At 33.7% G+C, this 22,728-nt stretch overlaps 1 protein-coding gene across 11 annotated transcripts in view; it reads left to right on the top strand.

Moving 5' to 3' along the window:
* The first annotated feature begins 885 nt into the window (after window positions 1-885).
* The window catches only part of HRS1 (Histidyl-tRNA synthetase 1), an 85,927-nt gene continuing 64,084 nt past the window's right edge, over window positions 886-22,728 (top strand). For 2 of the 11 annotated variants that reach the window (XM_082892202.1, XM_082892204.1), the window contains exons 1-5: window positions 905-1,105; window positions 2,376-2,854; window positions 6,061-6,156; window positions 12,122-12,210; window positions 12,515-12,644. In XM_082892202.1, the coding sequence (XP_082748328.1) occupies window positions 2,519-2,854; window positions 6,061-6,156; window positions 12,122-12,210; window positions 12,515-12,644 (651 nt within the window). In that variant the 5' untranslated portion in view covers window positions 905-1,105; window positions 2,376-2,518. Of the gene's footprint in view, window positions 1,106-1,397; window positions 1,523-2,372; window positions 2,855-6,060; window positions 6,157-12,121; window positions 12,211-12,514; window positions 12,645-22,728 lie in introns of all 11 variants that reach the window. The other 9 variants (XM_082892206.1, XM_082892200.1, XM_082892205.1 and 6 more) reach the window with 9 other exon arrangements.

Genomic DNA, 22,728 nt, shown 5'->3' with positions numbered 1-22,728 from the left:
GAGTATGAGTTGTATTTTGAGTTTATGAGTTGTGGAACTATGATTTGAGTGTAGAAAATTTGTTTGGTTATGGTTTTTGAAGAGAGTGTTGAATTGAGTTTTGAAAGTTTGATTTGACATGTGAAGTAAGAAAATTTGTTTGGTTTTGAGTTTTGGAAAGAATTTTCAAAACTTAATTCAAATTGTTATAACTCATAACAAAACACACTACTTTTACACTATTAAAAATTCTGGTCAATACTCATAATCAAACTCTTTTTAAAATTCAATTAAAAAAATTTATTATTAACAGAAAATAACATTAATCAATTTTTTAATTGAAAATACTACAAAGCAAATAAATTTTTTTTTTCAAAATAAATATTCAAAAAATTTAAATCATAAATATTTATATAATTTAAATAATCTAAAAAATTTAATAAGTAAAAAATTAAAATAAATATTCAAAAAAATTTAAATCGTAAAAATTTAAATAATTTAAATATTCAAAAAATTTAAAAAATTTAAAATGTTTATAAAATAGAGTTTGAATTTATTTTTATAAAATATTTTAAAATTTAAAAAATTAAAATCGTAATATTTTAAAATTAAAATATTTAAAAATATTCAAAAAATTAAAAAAAATTTAAAAATTAAAAAATCGTAACATTTTAAAAATCTTAACAAAATTAAAATATTTTAAAAATATTTAAATATTTAAAATATTAAAATATTGATTTGAATTGAGTTTTGAAATTTTTTTTTGAATTATATAGTTGGTTATGAATTTTAAAAATTAATAATTATATTTTGAATTGAATTTTAATAAATAAACAATAAACTCAAATCAATAGATAAACTATAATTTAAAACGCTAACCAAACGGAGCCTATAATTTGAAACGCTAACCAAACGGAGCCTAAACAAACAAATGAGATAACTATCCTCACACACACTAATACTTTGACATCAAAACAACCAACACTAATGGCTGGAGACGAAGGAGACCAGTGAACGGTGACGACTTCGGTCGCCAAGAGCAGTGTTTGTGGCCTTCGGACGACGAAGACCAGCGAACAAAGCAAACACAGCTATCTCACCTCTCCCTCCCACCGCCCAATTTCAGGTACATCTTTAGATATTAGGGTTTTGAGTTTTGATATTAGGGCTTTTCAATTTCAGGTGCATGTTCAGATATTAGGGCTTTTCAAGTTTATAATTCACTAATCATTAGAGTCAACTATTTTCTTAATTTAAATGAGTAAAACAATGTCAGTGTAATATTTTAGATGTTTAGTGAAACAATTGGACCATTCGATTGTATAGAATGATGGGGAGAGAAAAGGGTTATGTTTTTTTGATTTTTGATTTTTTTATTTCTTCGTAATGTAATTATTCTTGATTGGGGGTGGTTTAAGAGAGGTTGTGGCTATTTATGTTCTGGTGCTGGAGAAGAATAGAAAGAGTGTTCATCCCAACTCAAGAATTCACTCCAGGTCACCTGTGGTGATGGTGAATATACCTCTAGCTCGTTTTGTATTGGGTATGTCCTTTTTCCATGTTATTATTTATTAATACTATCAACCATTGAGCATGCGATTAATGCGATAGAAAAAAAAAAAAAAAAAAATGAGATCAAGATTCCAATAGGGCTTATATTATGGAACTTTTTTTCCTTGGCAATTTCTCTTTCAGATTCATTCCAATGGTTAATGCTTGAAGTTTTTCATTAAAAATACGAGCCCAGAGCTCATGGACTCAATACAGTAGGTCCAATCTTATTCAGTTGCGCAAATGTTTGAATCCTATCTCGAACGGGTTGGGTCCATGAGCTTAACACCTGACCTTCCATTGTTCCTTATTTACATCATAATGATTTTTCTATTGTTTCCTATCTAACAAAATGTTTTCTCTTCAATATTTTCCCAGTTCATCTCGGTAAAATTTATCCATGGTTTATTCTTTTCTAATGTTTATTAAATTTTAAATGTCTAAGAGCTCAAAAAAAAAGAATAAAGAGAAATGATATCTAACATTTTTTTGCATGATTTCATCGTAGCTTTGTTGCCTCCTAGTTTGGCAGTCATTGATTTTTACAATCCTTTGCCCCAATAATAAGTTACTGTACTGGCTAGATGGTTAAATTGCATTATTACAATGGCAATATTGGCAACACATTGATCTCCACCATATTCAAATTGTTAACACTCTTAATATTCTTGTGTGTCTTGCATGTGTAATTTCAACAATTCAAGCCCCCATATTTGCTTTTTATGTAGTTTTCAGCAATGCAAGGCACATCCCTAAATACGCTTACCAACTGAAAATGTTCACTTTCCTGTTGGTTTTGTAGATGTTAAATAAATATTTTACTATCTCATTTTTTGGTGCAGAAGATGGATCATTCTTGTGTTGTTGCTGGGTAAATAGGTTGCCCTAAGTGAAAACAGGTTAATTGGTTCGATTCAATCAACTCTCTCTCTCTCTCTCTCTCTCTGTTTGTGTGTTGCTCTCTCCCCAAACCAAACCATACAAAACTATGCCTGCAAATCCTTCACTACTTATCCTCAACCCAGGCATCACCTTCCCTCTCCGCCACTTTTCTTTCTGCTGTCGTCGAACTCGCACACTCACAACTCTCGCCCTCCTAAGAACCTCTTCTTCTTCTTCTTCTTCTTCTTCTTCTTCTTCTTCTTATGCCACAGCTAAGTCCAATGAAAATGTTCGGTTTGGGAGGACTGGCTCAATCTCTATTCCGCCTCCCTCAACAGTTGATGTTGTTAAGAAAATAGATGTCAATCCTCCCAAAGGCACCAGAGACTTCCCTCCTGACGAAATGCGCCTCCGTAATTGGCTTTTCCACAACTTCCGACAGGTTACCTATTTCTTTATTATTATTATTATTATTATTCTGAAATAATTTTGAGTGAATGTATTGTATGTATTAGGTCACACGAAAAAAAAAACACTTTCTACAAATTTTAATTTACTTTACACCAATTTCATAATATTTTCATGTCACAAAATATATAAGTTTTATACAATATTATGTATGTGTATGAACCAATTTCATAATATTTTCATGCCATAAAATATATAAGTTTTATACAATATTGTGTATGTGTATGAATATATAAATGTATGTACATGTATATACTAGAGCATCTGATAACTATGGCTTTGAAGCAATTAGATCTAAGAGAACAAGTTTAGAGCAATTGCTAGAGTTGGGGTCATTTTGAAAAATAAAAAAACTGGACAACTATATAATTTGCATGGTGTTGACAACTACATAAGGTGCCAACACCAACTCAGGTCTTTTGCATGGTGTTGACACTTTTATCCCCCATAATTTTTATTTCAAATAGGTCTGGACAACTATATAATTTTCACAAATATAACTTTTTTCCTTAAATTGTTTTTCCATAACTTTTTTTCTACTTGCACATGCATCTCGTGTGCTCAGCTGCTAGTATCACGTAAATTCTTTTCCAAGAATACCTCCAAAACTTGATAACCGCCATAAATTGCTTTAATTCTCTCTAACTGCCTCAAATAGCTGCCATAGTTATCAAATATGTTGTGTGTGCTTGCGTTTATTATATATATATATGCTAGTAGTGCGTGCACCCAGCGCAATTACACAAGGCAAGAAGTTCCAAGTAGTTAGATGAGGGTATTTTGGGGAACTCAAAAAAACGTAGCAGTCTACACAAACTTAGGTCTAGACTTTATAAAATAGTATATATATACTAGTAGTGTGTCCACCTAGAGCAATTACATGAGGCAAGAAGCTGCAAGTAGTTACATGAGGGTATTTTGGGAAACTCAAAAAATGTGATACTCTACATCAAGGGAAATTCTATTCGCACACCACAAGAAATCTTTGTACACCATTTGTGTCGTTCGTATATAAACTTCCGAATAAAAGTTAATTGTTCAAACATATACTTATAAACAAAAATCTGAACAACTGTTTTTTGTTCATAAGTTTTGTCTAAACATTTGACTTTTGTTTGGAAGTTTAAATTTGAACGACATAAATATCATATGTACTGAAATTTTCCGTGGTGTGCGAATAGAATTACCCTTACACCAACTTAGGTGTAGACTTTGTATAATACTATAAATTGATAGTATAGATGTGTAGGTCTATAGAAGTTTATGTATGTATGCATTATGTGTTTTGATAATATGTTATTTATTATTTTATCATATAAAGCTTGTGTGTCTTCCTGTGTATAACTAGTAGGTGATCCATGCGATGCACGAGAATTTATTTTTAAAATGAAAAATTGATTTTGAGTCTCAATACTTTGTGTAGAAAATTTTAACAATTGAAAGCAAAATACAAACAGATTTGCTGATGGCTGATGAGAATTTTTCTCACTATATGTGATTCTATGTAAAAGGCTCATAAAAATAATTTCTTTCAAAATTAAAAAAAAAAGGTGTAATTTCAACCTGAAGTCACATCCTCATTTGTGTTAATCAAATTTATCAATAATCATAAATTCCATTTGTATCAAAATATTTTTTTCCAAAAAAAATTAAAAATAAAAACAACGGAAAATTCTATAATATACAAATTATGACTTGGTTATAACTCATGGTGTATTATTTTGGTTATTAATTGAAAAAGTCTGCTAATTTCTTATATTTTTGGTTATGTCTAAAGTGGCGCATCGGGTCTTTAATTATGCGTAAAGTGGTGTTTGATTATCGGAATTATCGTTCAAATAATAATTATTTATCATTTATGATTATCTATAAAGGAATATGATGATTTGACATTTATTTTGATTTTCAAAATTGTAAAACATCAACTTTCAAATTGAACAAAAAAAAAAATTATGTGCAAAAAAAAAAAAAATTTTTTTTTTTTTTTTTGGTGAAAAGATTGAATTATTTTTTTGTGCAAAACTGAAAATTTTGTGTCTATAAAGGAGCATGATGATGGAACATTGATGTGTAAAACTGAAAAAAAAAAACTTTAAAAATGAAAAAATTGATAATATTCTTAATTTTAAAACTAGAAAAAACTATTAATGTTCTTGATTTTATTAGATAATTGAATCAAACCAATAAGTAGAAGGGCAAAAACGTTTAATCTCATGTTTTGTTTTGTTTTGTTTGTTTGTTTGTTTGTTTGTTTGTTTTTTTTTTTTTTTTTTTCCGGTCAGTTAGTGATACAATTATCTAAAACATTACTATGCAAAATTAATAATATTCTTAGTTTTAAAAATTAAAAAAAACTGATAATATTTTCAGTTTTACTAAATAGGACTTATTGGTTCAAATAGGACTTGAGCTATGACATTTGTAATTAGGTCTTTTAGGTAATTAACTCATTTTTTTTTCCTTCAAATATCATAATAATTAAATTATAATTATATACGGAAAAAAAATATTTCTCTAATAGAGTCCATATGAAATTGGTTATTCTGATTGAAATTGAGTTTGTGTAAAACTGTATATGTAAATGGAAAAGGCATGTTGATGTGGCTTTTATAGAAAAAAAGTAAGCTTTTAGAATGTGCCACATAAGAAAGGGAAAAACGCTGCTTATATGTATAATTTTTTTTTCAAATATCATAATAATTAAATTATAATTATATATGGAATAGAAGTATTTTTCAAAAAGAGTCCATATAAAATTGGTTATTATAATTGAAATTAAGTTTATAGCCTCGTTTGGGAACAGGCTAATTTAGTAACTTTTTGACTATTTGGCTAAAAAGGTAAGTAAAAAAAACTTGTATGTTTGGGATGACTTTTTGGCTAATTACGAAAAGATGTGCAAAAAGTAGAGAGAAAAGAGAATCTTTGACTTTTTGGTATGGGTTGTTGGCTTTTTGGCTAATTTAGTAACTTTTTGGCTAATTGGCTAAAATAGCCTCTTGCCAAACGAGGCCTATGTAGAACTTTATATGTAAATGGAAAAGTCATGCTGATATGGCTTTTTTTAGAAAAAAAAGTAAGCATTTAGAATGTGCCACATAAGAAAAGAGAAAAACACTTATATATATATATATATATATGATGGGTATATTTTTATTGATTGGTTTTTGCATAATTTAGGTTTCGCAAATGTTTGCATTTGAGGAGGTTGATTTCCCAGTATTAGAGTCAGAGGCTCTTTTTATTCGGAAAGCTGGGGAGGAGATCAGAGACCAGGTTTGTCTTTCCTTTGTTCTTGTTATGAACATGCCTCTTAAATATATTCATCTTTGTAACTGACTTTTTTGGTGCCAACAAGCCTGTGTGAGCATCTTAAAATTCTAAGCACAATTTTATAAACGTTCAAATCAAACCAAATTAAATCTTTTGTCCCAATCAAGTGGAGTTTCTATCTAAGTTACACGGACGCGGGTACGAGGATCGGGTGTGGGTGCGTATCTAGGGGTCGGACACTTCAAAATTAAAAATTAAAGATACGTGGATATGTATCCAAATTTGGATACGGGTACGGGGATACGTTAAATATATATATATATATATATATATATATATATATTTTAAATATAGTTATTAAGATGAGTTATATTATATAAATAACAAATAATTATTTTACATATATGTGTTTATTTATTTTTATTAATATATATAAGTGTATATTATCTTATAAATATCTTATATGTTATACAATAATTATTATATAATATCTATATAATTTATATAATATCTATTGTATTATATAATTTTTTTTAGATGAATAATATTACATATTATTATATTAATGTAATTTATACTATATATTATATATTAATGTAAATGTAATACTTGAATAATAATTTATAAAAATTATTATTATATATGATAAATTATATAAATTATATTATATATATTATATATGATCAATATATATGATCATTAAATCAGAAGCGAAGAGAGAGAACAGATTGAGAGACGAGAGAGAGAGAGTAGCAGAGACGAGACGAAGAGGGAGAGAGAAGCAGAAACGAAGAGAGAGACGAAGACGATCGAGCTCGAGGTCGAGATCGACAGTGATCGAAGCCCTAGACGAAGACGATCGTGATCAATAGTGAGAGCCCTAATCGTGATCGATGATCGAAGCCAACAGTGACCAGTGACCAGGTTTTCTTCCTTTCTCCTCTTCCATTTCTTTGCTGTCTGTAAAATGCCGTGTCCGAGAGAGATGAGGTGAATCCGACACAGATCTCACACCCGCACCCGTGTCGTGTCGTGTCGACACGGGTACTTCGCCCCAAAGTGACGAGTCCATGTAACATAGGTTTCTATATGTCCATTTTCTATGCCTAGTTAAATTAAATAAATTCATAATCATAAATACAGATACAGATGTTCTAAAGCTTCTTTTCACTAAAAAAGAAAAAAGAAAACTTAGGACTACGAAACCCTTATTGAAACTCTATAAATATGAAAATTATTTAAAAAAAGCAGTACATTTGAAAAGCTATTGCTATGAATGTTACTAAAACAAATTTAAATACTGCATCATTTGCTCGTGGTCAAGTTTTCCTATAAGTATTTGTTGCTGCTAGGGTGGCTGCTCTAATCAAACTGCCATAACTTCTTGTAGTGTGTGCTCTTGATTGGTACAATATAGATCAGTCATCTAGTGCTCCCAGGGTGTACCCCTTCCAATTTTGGATGCTAGCATCGCCTCTGACTCGTTTACTTGTAGCTTCTGCATCAAATCTTTGGCTGAACTATGGGTTTGAAAACAAAAAGAGTCATCTTTATTACTCTCCATGTTGTAGTAGTAATCTTTATGATGTAGTTTATGAAGATAATGTATATAGCATTATTCACACACAGTTAAAGTGTAGGGAGAAGGCATAATGAGAAAGTGGGAGTTGGGAAATCTAAATATGCACATGTAATTAAAGACAAGCACAAAGTGAGAAATTGGAAAATCTATAACCCATCTACTGGTACTTGTAAAAGTGTTGGGAGGCATAACAATGACCAATCAAAAGCCACACCTTATTTTTTTTTAATAACTCATTACACTTTAATGAAGTGTAAAACTAAACCCATTTGAATGAAATCTTTAAACTTAAAGGTAGTATCCTCCAGTTACTTACAATGATTATAGGTGGTTGGAAGGAAGGCCTAGACAGCTCTACAAGTTTGACATGCATTTATGATGGGAGGGTGACGATTTGATCTTTCTTTGATGATGTTTGTTGATAAGTTATGGCTAGCCAAGTTGGACCCTTGCTATTGAATGAGTTGTCGGCAACGTAATTCATCTGTTTAACTTTGGGAGGAGTGCAATGACAGAGAGTTGAAGGGTTAGATTGGTGTCCAATTGGAGATAAAAAATCTAGATGGTTGGAAAGGCCATTTGATGATTGGAGATTGGACAAGATGGTTTGATTGTGAGAGGGACAAGTCTCCCAGTCCTGATGGATTTACCATGGCAATTTTTCAAGATTGAGACATAAACCTGGTTTGGTTTAGTTTTTCAAGATTGGTTGGATTCTGGGAAATTTGATTTGATTATGGTTAATTTGTGCACAAATGGTACTTACATATGTTTGATCCTTCAAAAGGGAAATTCTTTCAAAATTGGGAACTCAATCCTGTTAGTTTGGTTACCTCACTGTGAAAGATTTTGGCCGAAGTTTTATTTATCCAAAAAAAAAAAATGGAAAAAGAAAAAAGATTTTGGCTGAAGTTTTGTCTAAGAGATTGAGAGCAATTTTGGGAGATACTGTTTCCATTACGCAAGGGGCTTTACTTTTTGATGGTCAATAGATTTTGGATGTCTCATTAATAGCGAATGAGGTTTTGGAGGACTACAGATCTAAGGAAGTTGAAAGTTTTAAAGCTGATTTTTAAAAGGTCTATGCTATGATCATGTGGAGTAGCGCTTCTTGGATTTTGTTTTGGACAAAAATGGCTTTGGGGAGAGATGGAGGAGGTGGATATTGGGATGTTTATCTTCTAATCTTTTGATAGTTGTCAATGGTAAGGCAGGGAAGACTTTTAGAACTTTGAGGGGTTATAGGCAGGGAGATCCTTTGGCCCCCTTTTTGTTTACACTAGTGGTTGATGTCTGGGATTATGGACTTGTTTTCGACTGTGACATTATTTTGGGGGGAGTTTTCCTTGTTGGTTAGATGTAGGTGTCAGTGTCACACCCCAAACCAGCACATAACCGGGGCTATTAGGCCTTTAGTCCAAGGCACATGTAAGCCTAAAAATCAAAATTTACAAAAAAGTAAATACCAAAATCTCATAAATTGGAATAATTATTTAATTCTCCATCCTGACAGAATAATGAATCGTTCTCTAACATTCTAAATAAATCCAATTCTGAATCCAGTGATACCATAAAACAAACAACCCTAACAATCCCCAAAAATATAACAAGTGAAGTGGGACATAAACAACCCACACAATCTAACATCCTTGAAAAGTAATAAATGTAATGAAAATGCATGCGACTCAACATATATGTCCTAGATGTCCATGTGGAAGAGTCCGCCAAGCTATGAATTCAACCCACATATCTTCTCTCACCTGATAATGTTAACAACGGGGTTGCTGAAGGTCAGTGAGTAACATGATATTCAATCTTAAAGTAGAATAAGATTTGCCAAAATAAACAGTCATACAATACATAGTTTTCCAAAGATTTCAATCAATAAGGGCTTGAATTTATCTCTTTGTATTGCCATTCTATTCTTCAAACTGCCATAAACTATGAAAACAACAACATTTCTAAGAAGGTGGTGTGTTGTGTTCAACATAGTGTTGGACACTTCCCAACACTAGTCGGATACACATCCAAACGTGTCCTACTATTTTTAAAAAATTTCTAAACTCGGACATGCATTTCTAAGAAGGTGGTGTGTTGTGTGTCCAACACAGTGTTGGACACTTCCCAACACCTGTCGGATACACATCTAGACATGTCCTACTATTGTTTGAAAAATTTCTGAACTTGGACACGCTTTAGACACATGTCTATCACTTAAACATAAACACATTACAAGTTTGAATAAAAACTTGGAATCCAATGATAAAAGAAAAACAACATAAATTTATATCTATTCTCTTCATTTAGACTTTAAAAATTATTATTTTCGAATTAAATATTCATATATATGACACATAATAATTTTTTTATCCTTGTAAATGCTTTATAATAAAGATATAAAATTATATATTCTGTGCGTGCACTCACGTGTTGTGTCCTACATTTTTTTAAAACTTAAAAACTTCCATGTCGTGTGTCTGTGTGTCAATGCTCCTTAGGCCATAGATATCGCAAAGATAATCAACATCATAACCAATATCTGAAAACCACATATATGAATGACTGTGGGCAACAAATCAAGTGGAGTAGATCCAATCATCGAGCTTAGAGTCATGTCATCCTTAGGTTAGCACCCGAGCCTTTTCCCGAAGTAGATCTGGTGTCAAGTCCGCTGGCGCACCATCCCTGTTCCCTCTGTTGTTGAGAACTAAAGCTTTCACAGTGTGAAAATTCCTTAGCTGCCAGAGTCATGATGATCTTGCCTCGGTGGTTGAAACTATTACCTGGACTTTCATATGGTTCAAATATGATCATGCATACCAATAGTGATATCAAACAAAAAATCATAGCAAAACTATTGTTCAAACCATTATATGCCAAGAGTTTCATTAGTCACAGATATTATGTGATTTATAGTTCCAACTGACTTTATTTCTCTAAGCATTTAAAATGTGTTTGCATTCGTAACAAAGCCTGGGGAGTGGGATGTTTTTGAAAGATGATAGCATGTTCTAATCATCTGACACAACGATGGTACAAGCCCCACAAAGAACAAGGAAATCTAATTAGCTCCCTAAACCAAGTATAAAAGATTACATCACTACAAGCCCAATAAAAGATTACATCACTACAAGCCCAAAAGTCATTATGAAAGGTTATAAAGCAAAGCAACCCCAAACTAAAGCGTGAACTCACACAGCCTAACCCAACTTACCAGAACCTTTCAATGATACCTAAGTTCACATTATACAAGGTCCCGAGTCAAGTTAGACATGGTTTGAGGTCTAAACTAAATTAAATGTCACTCCAAGCCTATGGCACAAATCTGGGTGGATTTTCCTGTTCTGCTGGCCAAGATAAAAAATTGAAGCTCACTATACACTGAATTTAATTAAATTTCATTCTTAATTAGTCTATTTTAAAACCCAATTGGTTTTATGTGATTTCAAAGTCATTAAGTCTAGTTCTAACCCTTATTTTGTCATCAGGTCAGTTTCTGCGCCGTAAACTTAAATCTATTCAGTGTGTTTGGTTTGAGTTTTTTGTTTTTCATGTTTTTTTGTCTTTAGTGAATATTTTTTAAATTTTAAGCAAATTTTTTATTTTATTTTTATTTTTTTTTAACTTCTTTAGATGCACTATACTTAGATGTATCTAAATAGTAAAATATTTTAAAAAATTAATAAATACACAAAAATATGAAAAATGTACAGAATTTTTGTATTTTTTGTATTTTTGGTATTTGGTGAATTTTTTAAAGATTTTTTTTCACAAATATTATACTTTTTAAGTGTATTTATGTTAGGTGTGTCTAAAAATTAAAAAAATTGCTTAAAATTTTAAAAAAATTCAGTGAAAATAAAAAAAATACAGAAAACGAAGAAGTATTATTTTTTGAAAAGTGAATTCTAAAACTAAAAACAAACAAAGTGATTGGTTTTCCCAATTTACATACGAGGTAAGGCCAAGTAACCTAACTTGATTCCAATCCACAGCTGATCCAAGCAACCTAACTTGATTGCAGCTATCACCCCCCTCAATAGACTTAGCCTTGATCAAACCTGGGTTCCCATTTAATTCTGAACTGCTGGGCTTTTCTTCATATCTGGTCTGAATCAAACATAAACCTTCTTAAGGATTTATTCTTGGATTTTTTCCTTGATCCAACTTTTTAACCACCAACTTCCCTTTCTAAATACCATTAATTGAAATTCTAAATGCTATTACTTCATTGAACTAAGGCAACTCCCTGTATAAAAAATAGTACCCAAAAAAGAAGGAAATTGCTATGAAGATAGTTTGGAAAATAAGTGTATTGAAATGGATTTAGTTTTGGAAAACGTTTTTGTGATACGATAGGATTTTTTTTCCTCATTTTTTGTGCAGCTTTACTGTTTTGAGGATCGAGGAAATCGTCGAGTTGCATTGAGGCCTGAACTTACTCCTTCTCTGGCAAGGCTTGTGATACAGAAAGGGTAAAACTCTAATATTGTGAATTTTGTGGCCTTTTTTTTCTTTTTCCATTTTTTGGGAACAATGTATAGTCTTTCTTTTGAATATTTATTATTCTTTCAAAATTATTTGGTAAAATACTTGTGAAAAAGGAGTTATTTATTTTTTGATCTTGGCTAATCTAGACGTTACATTGGCAAAACTTATTGATATGCTAGTTATTGATTTTTTTGGGGCAAGTAATATGCTATCAATTTATTTGTTGTTATTTTTCACTTTTATCCTTGTATAGATGCCAGAATTGATCTCCATTTTTTTCCTGTCCAGAAAATCTGTATCCCTCCCATTAAAATGGTTTGCTGTTGGACAGTGCTGGCGATATGAGAGAATGACTAGGGGGCGGCGTCGTGAGCACTACCAATGGAATATGGATATCATTGGTGTACCTGATGTAACAGTATGTCAAGTTGTAGTTTACTATCTCTCCACAAATCTCTCTCATGTTATGCCAATTAGAATTTGTATTGCCTTTAAGTTCTATGCCTGCTTTTTATCATTGCTTTCTTATTTTAAATAATTGTTTAGTCTCTGAGGATTTCTAGTATTCTTGTGATTTGGTTATGAATCAAACTTCTACTACTATTAACTATTTAAACTATATTACATTTCAGTTTGAAAATCTCCATGTTTAATTTGGAAACATTCTTGCAATATTTGGATAACTTAGAAAATATGAGGAAGAAGAACTCCGAAAATATGAGGAAGAAGGAATATATTTATGTTATATTCAAAACTTCTTATTTTACAAGACCAAATGACACTCCTTATATAGGAGATATTACAAACATCATTATAACCCATTATATGCCACTTACATATTATATATTACCACTATCTACCACTATCATATTATATACATGCCACTATCTACCACCAACACCACTATCATATTCTATACATGCCACTATCTACCACCAACACCGCTATCATATTCTATACATGCCACTATCTACCACCAATACCACTATCATATGCCACTATCTTATTATATGCATTAACACAAATTTCCAGCACTCCCCCTCAAGCTGGTTTGAAGATATCTTCCATAGCCAGCTTGCTAGTCAGCTTATCAAATTGCTTCTTGTGTAGTCCCTTCGTTAGCACATCAGCTAATTGTTCACCTGTTGGAAGGTAGGTCATACAGATTATGCCAGCATTGATTTTCTCCTTGATGAAATGTTTATCCACTTCTATATGTTTTGTGCGATCATGTAGAACTGGATTATGAGCTATAGATATAGCTGCTTTGTTGTCACAATAGACCTTCATAGGTGTCGGGTGAGAAAGTTTTAATTCTTCAAGAATTCTTTTAATCCACATTACTTCACAGATTCCATGGGCAACAGCTCTGAACTCTGCTTCTGCACTACTTCTAGCTACCACATTCTGTTTTTTACTCCGCCATGTAACTAGGTTCCCACCTACAAAGGAGCAGTATCCAGATGTTGATCTCCTGTCTGTAACACTTCCTGCCCAGTCTGCATCTGTGTATACTTCAACTTGAAGATGTCCATGTTTCTTGAACAGTAAGCCTCTCCCTGGAGTTCCTTTCAAATATCTTAAGATCTTATAAACGGCCTCAAAGTGCTCTGCCCCTGGTGAGTGCATGAACTGACTTACCATGCTGACTGCAAAGGCAATATCAGGCCGCGTATGAGACAAGTAAATCAATTTCCCGACAAGTCGCTGATATTGTTCCTTCTCTTTGACTTCTTCAGCCTTAGCAGCTTGTAACTTCAAGTTAGGCTCGATCGGAGTCTCCACCATCTTACAACCAAGCATACCTGTTTCTCCAAGGAGATCAAGAACATATTTTCTCTGATTAACGAATATACCTTCCTTGGATCTTGCAAATTCCATTCTGAGGAAATACTTGAGGGCTCCCAGATCCTTAATGTGAAATTCTTTTGCGAGTTTCTCTTTGAGGGCTGCTAACTCTGCTTCATCATTATCAGTTAAAATGATGTCATCAACATAAACAATCAAAATTGCAATTTTACTATTTTTTGAATGTTTATAAAATATTGTGTGATCTGCTTGACTCTGCGAGAAGCCACAACTGATAACTGCCTTCCCAAAGCGTTCAAACCATGCTCTTGGTGATTGTTTGAGTCCGTATAATGACTTGTTCAATCTGCATACTCTGTCGCTTCCAAGTCTCTGCTCAAATCCCGGCAGTAGGCTCATGAACACCTCCTCTTCAAGATCACCATTGAGAAATGCATTTTTAATGTCAAGTTGATGTAGAGGCCAATCTGAATTTACTGCAAGAGATAACAGTACTCTGATGGAATTTATTTTAGCAACAGGAGCAAACGTCTCCTGATAGTCAATCCCATAAGTTTGAGTGAAGCCTTTAGCCACCAGTCTCGCCTTGTATCTCTCAACGCTTCCATCTGCGTTACATTTTATCGTAAACACCCATTTACACCCAACTGTTTTCTTGTCTTTGGGTAGATCAACTATCTCCCAAGTACCACTTCTCCTTAAAGCATTCATTTCCTCCATGACTGCTAATTTCCAATTCGGATCATCCAATGCTTCCTGTATATTCCTTGGAACAAACAAGTGTGAAATCCTAGATGTGAAAGCTCTATGGTTTTTAGACAGTCTTTGATAGGAGAGGTAATTTGCAATAGGATGTTTAATGCAATTTCGGACACCTTTCCTAATTGCTATAGGAACATCAAGGTCGGAAATAGAAGGAATAGGATTACCTAAAATTTCGATGCCAGAATTCGGGTGGACATTCGGGTCATTAGGATGGACATTCGGGTCATTATTCCTCAGGTGAAATCGCTTCCTAGTATAAACCTGAAGCTCAGGATTTAGATCATTTTGTAGTACTTCTCCCCCTAAACAAGAATCTTCTTGACTAGGCACCATAGAACTTGGTTCTCCTAAGTGATCATTATCAGACAGATGTGGTTTTTGTGTAGGATAAATGACATTGGGGAGCGGGATAGAAATATCCCAAAAACGGTCTTCTACTCCACTTGTTTCCCCCTGAAGAGAAGTGTTGGGGAAATAGGATTTTGTTTCCACAAATGACACATCCTTACTCACATGAAATTTCTTGGTTTGAGGGTCGAAACACTTATACCCCTTTTTGTTTGAGGAATAACCCAAAAAAACACATTTTATAGCACGGGGGTCAAGTTTTGAACGAAATTGACTAGGAACATGAACATAGGCAGTACATTCAAAAACTTTGGCGGGTAAATCAGAAAACAACCTCGTGTCAGGAAAAAAAGTTTTGAGACAATCGAAAGGCGTTTTGTATGTTAACACCTTTGTAGGCATCCTGTTTATCAAATAAGAGGCTGTTAAAATTGCTTCACCCCATAAATATTTAGGAACATGCATGTAAAACATTATAGCACGTGCTACTTCAAGTAGATGTTTATTTTTTCGTTCTGCAATGCCATTTTGTTGAGGGGTATCCTGACATGTAGATTGATGAAAAATCTCATTTTTTTCCAAAAACTCACCCAACTGCTCATTGAAATATTCTGTTCCATTATCAGAATGTAAAATACCAATTTTGGTTTGAAATTGGTTTTCAATCATATTGTAAAAATTTGTGAATAAATTTTTCACGTCAGATTTTTTATTCATCAAATAAATCCAACATAAGCGGGTATGGTCATCAATAAATGTAACAAACCATCTTTTACCAGAAAGAGTAGTGATTTTAGAAGGGCCCCAAACATCACTATGAATCAAATAAAAAGGTTTGGAAGCCTGGTAAGGTTTTGGCAAATAAGTAGAGCGATGAAATTTTGCAAAAATGCAACTTTCACAATGAAAAGAAGAACAATCAATCCCTTTAAATAATTCTGGAAATAAATGTTTCAGATAAAGAAAACTAGGATGTCCTAGCCTATAGTGCCATAGCATTATTTTTTCTCGAACAGAGATTGAACTAGTACTATTAAAGCTCTGAGCTTTTTTATTACTAACAGGTACTTCATCAAAGTAGTAAAGACCTTCAAGCATCCTAGCACGCCCAATCATCATCTCCGAGTTCTGGTCCTGAAATTCACAATGGGATTCAAAAAATGTAACACGACAATTAGAATCCTTAGATAGTTTACTGACAGACAAAAGGTTACAGGCTAAGTTGGGGACGTGAAGAACAGCATTGAGATTAATTTTCTCAGTTAGTTTAATAAATCCTTTTCTTGCAATAGGTGAAAAACTACCATCGGCTATTCTGATTTTGTCATGACCGGAACAAGGGAAATAGGTACTAAATAAATGGGAAAAACTAGTCATGTGATCGGAGGCACCGGAATCTATGATCCACGGAGAGAAGTTTAGGCAAGAGAAGGCTTTAGGATTTCTACCTGTTTGTGCCAACAAAACACTAGGAGTACCGGATGAGTAGTTGGATTTTATCAGCTTTAAGAGTTGATCAATCTGCTCTTTGTTGAAGGGACCTGAATCGGCTTCATTAGCGGTAGGAAAGCCACGATTCTTCTCTCCTTGTTTGCTGCTTTTCCAGTTGACAGGTTTGCCATGGATCTTCCAACACGTTTCGCGTGTATGGCGAGGCTTGTTGCAAAAATCACACCAGACCCGTGGCTTATCATCAAACCTGCGCTGGTAATTTGCAACCTTGTTGGCCGCAGCATCGCTAATTAAAGCAGAAATTTCAATTGATTCACCAGTACCTTTTTTCTTAAGCATGACGCTCCTTCGGCTCTCTTCCCTTCTGACTTCGGCAAATACTTCGCCAATGGATGGGAGAGGAGGTCTGCCAATAATTCTTCCTCGCACTTCATCGAACTCAATGTTGAGGCCGGCAAGAAACTTGTAAATACGGCTGTCTTCCACAGTTTTCTTGTGGTGGTTGCAGTCGTCAACCGATTTCCATTCGTATGTGTTGAAGATGTCAAGATCCTGCCACAACCTTTTCAACGAATTGAAATATTTGGTGACGGAATCATCTCCTTGACGAATCTCTCCCAACTTCAAAGTTAATTCGAAAACTTGAGATTGATTTCCTAGGTCAGAATACATCTGACTAACATTATCCCACAATTCTTGTGCGGTAGGATAGCACATGTAATTAGAGCTTATATTCTCCTCCATGGAATTGACCAACCATGTCATAACCATGGAGTTTTTAGCGTCCCAACTGTCGAACAGCGGATCATTAACAGCAGGAGCCTTCTTGTCACCAGTGATGTAACCGATCTTTCCTTGCCCACGGATATACATCCGGACAGATTGTGACCAGCGGAGAAAATTATCACCATTTAGGCGGATGGTGGTGATTTGGACAGAGTGAGAGTTTGACTTTTTCAACGGAATGGCAGCGGCAGGGGTTGAAGTGGTTTCGGACGTGACTTCCGACATGGCTATGACGGTTTTAGGGCTGCTGTGTTTTTTGTAGCTCTGATACCAACTTAGAAAATATGAAGAAGAAGAACTCCGAAAATATGAGGAAGAAGGAATATATTTCTGTTATATTCAAAACTTCTTATTTTACAAGACCAAATGACACTCCTTATATAGGAGATATTACAAACATCATTATAACCCACTATATGCCACTTACATATTATATATTACCACTATCTACCACTATCATATTATATACATGCCACTATCTACCACCAACACCACTATCATATTCTATACATGCCACTATCTACAACCAACACCACTATCATATTCTATACATGCCACTATCTACCACCAACACCACTATCATATGCCACTATCTTATTATATGCATTAACACAAATTTCCAGCAGGATAATATTTATTTATCAAAATGAAAAGCATCTAGTCAAGGTCGTTTAGTGTGAGCGGTCTATGGTGATGTGGGCTGGCTGGCTGTAAGCCCTCTGGAAATCATGGTAAGAACACAGATAGCACAAGATCACTAGAGGTAAAGAGTGAGCGAGCTGAAGTAGCCTTAGTAGAGAGAGGCATAGCATCGATGCATGGTGCAAGCAAATGTGGTGCGTGGCACTGAGCGTGCGAGGTACATGGCACTAAGCAAATGGACCGAGCACTGAGTGGGTGCTGAAGTAAAGACACTGAGCAAGGTGCAAGCATGGTGATAGTGAAGCAAATGCGTTGGCCACTTGGGTCACAAGTACCCACATGTAGCCCCCCGCCAAAGTATTCTCATGAGCCAAATGAGAGTGCACTTGCGTACCTCATACCTCTTGAGTGGGAGAACTACTTGGTGTGCCTAAATTGAAAATGATGTTGAGGTCTCGTAGTTTGAGGGCAACTATAGCTCCCATTTCTATTGTTGATAGCCAAAGCTTGTTATGAATATATTGTATATATACTGAGCCACATGTTTTATTAAGTGAAAAGGCAAGGGGTCTATCTAAGTCTCGATTACAAATTGTAGAGCCCCTACTATGGCGTGGGGGTGGAGGGAATAGAGCATCGCTATGAGAATCAATATATCCCTCTATGGTATTAGATAATAGCTCCCCATGTGAGTAGTCTTAAATCTAATGAGAATGCTTGTGCATGTCCCGTCTTCTTGCGATTACTAGTTGCGCTCTTTGATGTACTAATTTTAATTACTCGCGAGTGCACAAATCTATTAGAGTATCAGTAAGGCAAGAACAAGTCAATTAATCTTGAAGTAAATTACCTAATCTAGTTGAACAAATTCTTGAATTCTAATAAAAATGCAAATATTAAAAAGAATTTAATCAAATGTATTAAATACTGGGGCAGTGGAATCCATCACATACATCATATTCATATTAATTAATTCTTCAATTTTCCTTCACAATAAATTGGTGGTCGAACTCTTTTATTGCAGATGATATAATCTTAGTAGCAGGAATCGTCTCAGATGCCCACAAATTGGAGGAGAAGTGCGATTCTGCGCTTCTGAGGAAGAATCATAGAAGAATTGCGAGTCTGAGGATGGAGAAACGCGAATCTAGGTTGCTTTCTATCTCTGAGGAAGAATCGAAGAAAAATCTGGATTGTTGTCTATCGTTTTCTCTCTCTTTCTCTCTCGTTTTCTTTCTTCTTCTCTGATCATCAGTCTTCTTTCTGCTTCTCTCTTCTCTCTCTCTCTCTCTCTCTCTCATTTTCTCTTTCTTTTTATTTATTTTGAGGTCATTTATTATATCTTATTTAAAGATAATAACTTTGTGTTTTAAAAAATATCACTTCCCTATTTTTATTGGTCTGTGTTTTATAGATTCAAGAATGTCACTACATTATTTTTATTGGTCCTTGTGTTTTGAAGATTCAATAAATATTATTAAAATATTATTATAATGTTTGAATTTATTAATTTATTTTATTTTTATTTTTATACTTATAATGAATTTTATTTGGTATTTATTTAAAGAAAATATTTTTTATGTTGTATTTTATTAATTAAATATTACATAAAAATGAAAAATTTTAAACTCATTTATAACATATGTATATATATATGTATCAATTAAAAATAAGAAAAAAAGTTTTTGTAGATAAATTAAAAATATTTTCAATAAAAATAATATATAAACGCTCCCAAACTACGACTCTTCTAAATGGTTACAATCCTGCGCTCCTGCTCCCGTCCCTGCTTCGTGCAAATCATGAAAGCTTTTATTTATTTTCATAAAATATATTTTTCTTTTGCCAAACAAAAGTATAAAATCAAAACATTCATTGAATCCATCAAAACACCATTTATATTCGTTTTTAACAAATCATAAATTAAATCCAATAAAATACAATGAAAATCCAATTTTAAATATTTTTAGTCAAAAGTAGGTGAATGAACAATAAAAACTTTTATTAAATTAAAGCACATATTTTTATGGAGAAATTAATTTACATGAATTGTTATAAATAATCATTATGTGATTTCATCCTACCCTAGCAATAAATCTAGCCTAACATCTTCATAATAAAATTAAAAACAATAATTGAAAAATACTTACCCTGGCAATAAATCTAGCCTAACATCTTCATAATAACAGTAGAAACAATAATTGAAAAATAATTACTTGAATTCATTGCATTAAATAATCAAGATACAAACTCTTTTTCTCCTTCTTCAATGATTGGAACACTCTCACAAAATATGAAGAGAAAAAAACTAAAAATAAAATAATAACCTAATAATCTAACCTCCACACTATAGATGTTTGTATCTCTATTTATAAGAAAATAAGTAAAGAAGTTCTAGGATTCTAAAACGATTAGAAGTCTAAAGATAAACATAAATTAGAGAAGTTGCTTTCAATCAATTTACAACTTAATTTTCAAGTCAAACACATCTACTAGGAGTGATGAAGTTGGTTGCTGGAAGAGTTTCTAGCTTGGATTGCTATTCGGTTCTTTGCGGCATGGGTGCACTTGAGCTAGACACTTAGATATGATTTAGGTGATCCCATTTAATTATTTAATCTCTTTTTATGCGGATTCTTTCAAATGCTCTTTTGTTCCAATTTCTTCCATTTTTCATCATATTTCCATAAGCTTCTGAAATACCTACAAAATATAAAAATAAACAAAATAAGACAAAATAAAATATAAAATAGGTTTAACACAATATAAATTAAACGTATGAAATATGCATTATAACAGCCATATCACTCATCAAAATGATAGTGAATCTTTGTTTATGTGGGTGATTCTAGCTCCCATTTTTACAGTTGAGATGAGAGAAATGCAAAGCAAAGCATATGAGATGGAAGTTGAGGCCCTTTACTATTGAGGCAAACGAAGGAGGCTTCACTTCGTAATATGTAGGCAAGCCCCTAGAGGAGAACATTAGTATGGTTCATCCCAAAACATGGACAATAGCATGAATATGGCTCAACCCTCACCACGGAGGGGAGCATGCAAGTGGAGCAATAAAATTTGGCTCGACCGTGGAGAAGAGCATAAGTATGGCTCCACCAGTAGCTATGAAAAGGAGTGAGAAAAGATGGTTCTATGATAGAGGGGGGAATAAGCATGGCTTCACCCTCAGCTATGAAGGCAGTAAGAAAAGATGGCTCAACCCTGGAGCGGAGCACAAGTCTACCCTAAACTATGGAGGGGATCGAAAAAATATTGCTCAACCTCAAAGGGAGCATAAGCATGGTTCCACCCTTAGTTGCAAAAGAGAGAGAGAAAATATGGCTTTACCCTAGGGAAATCTATTACTCCTTGGAGATGTGTGTTAGTGGCCTATGTCAGGAAGAGGAACGAAACATAGAGGGATCATGTCTTGATGGAGAATTACTTGGTTAAGCCAAGGAGGTGTACTAGGTCATGTCGTTACCAAGCAAGGCTGGTCGATCAGAGAATTCTCAACTATGAAGCACTGATACTTCAAAACAAGTGCCGTATCTGTGTTGGACACACGTACACTTCGGGGGCACGTATGGGACATACCACATGGCGTGTTCCTTTATTTAATTAATTTATTTTCGGGGGACACGCTGAGGACTCTTTGGGGACACACTAGGGGCATGCCAAGTTGTCTTTTCCCCTAGTTTATTTAGTGCTTTTGATGAATGTTGAATGTTTATTATTATTTTTCTTAGATTTAAATACTTAATAGATCATCCATAAAAAAACTTAGAAAATATGAGGAAGAAGAACTCCGAAAAATATGAGGAAGAAGGAATATATTTCTGTTATATTCAAAACTTCTTATCTTACAAGACCAAATGACACTCCTTCCTTATATAGGAGATATTACAAACATCATTATAACCCATTATATGCCACTTACATATTATATATTACCACTATCTACCACTAACATATTCTATACATGCCACTATCTACCACCAACACCACTATCACATATTCTATACATGCCACTATCTGCCACTATCTACCACCAACACCACTATCATATTATATACATGCCACTATCTTATTATTAACACAAATTTCCAGCACTACCCCTCAAGCTGGTTTGAAGATATCTTCCATAGCCAGCTTGCTAGTCAGCTTATCAAATTGCTTCTTGTGTAGTCCCTTCGTTAGCACATCAGCTAATTGTTCACCTGTTGGAAGGTAGGTCATACAGATTATGCCAGCATTGATTTTCTCCTTGATGAAATGTTTATCCACTTCTATATGTTTTGTGCGATCATGTAGAACTGGATTATGAGCTATAGATATAGCTGCTTTGTTGTCACAATAGACCTTCATAGGTGTCGGGTGAGAAAGCTTTAATTCTTCAAGAATTCTTTTAATCCATATTACTTCACAGATTCCATGGGCAACAGCTCTGAACTCTGCTTCTGCACTACTTCTAGCTACCACATTCTGTTTTTTACTCCGCCATGTAACTAGGTTCCCACCTACAAAGGAGCAGTATCCGGATGTTGATCTCCTGTCTGTAACACTTCCTGCCCAGTCTGCATCTGTGTATACTTCAACTTGAAGATGTCCATGTTTCTTGAACAGTAAGCCTCTCCCTGGAGTTCCTTTCAAATATCTTAAGATCTTATAAACGGCCTCAAAGTGCTCTGCCCCTGGTGAGT

This window comes from Camellia sinensis, chromosome 10, assembly GCF_055761805.1.
Source record: "Camellia sinensis isolate YWXY chromosome 10, ASM5576180v1, whole genome shotgun sequence".
Taxonomy (NCBI): domain Eukaryota; kingdom Viridiplantae; phylum Streptophyta; class Magnoliopsida; order Ericales; family Theaceae; genus Camellia; species Camellia sinensis.
The sequence above is the reverse complement of the archived record's forward strand: the minus strand, read 5'-3'. Positions and strand labels throughout refer to the sequence as shown.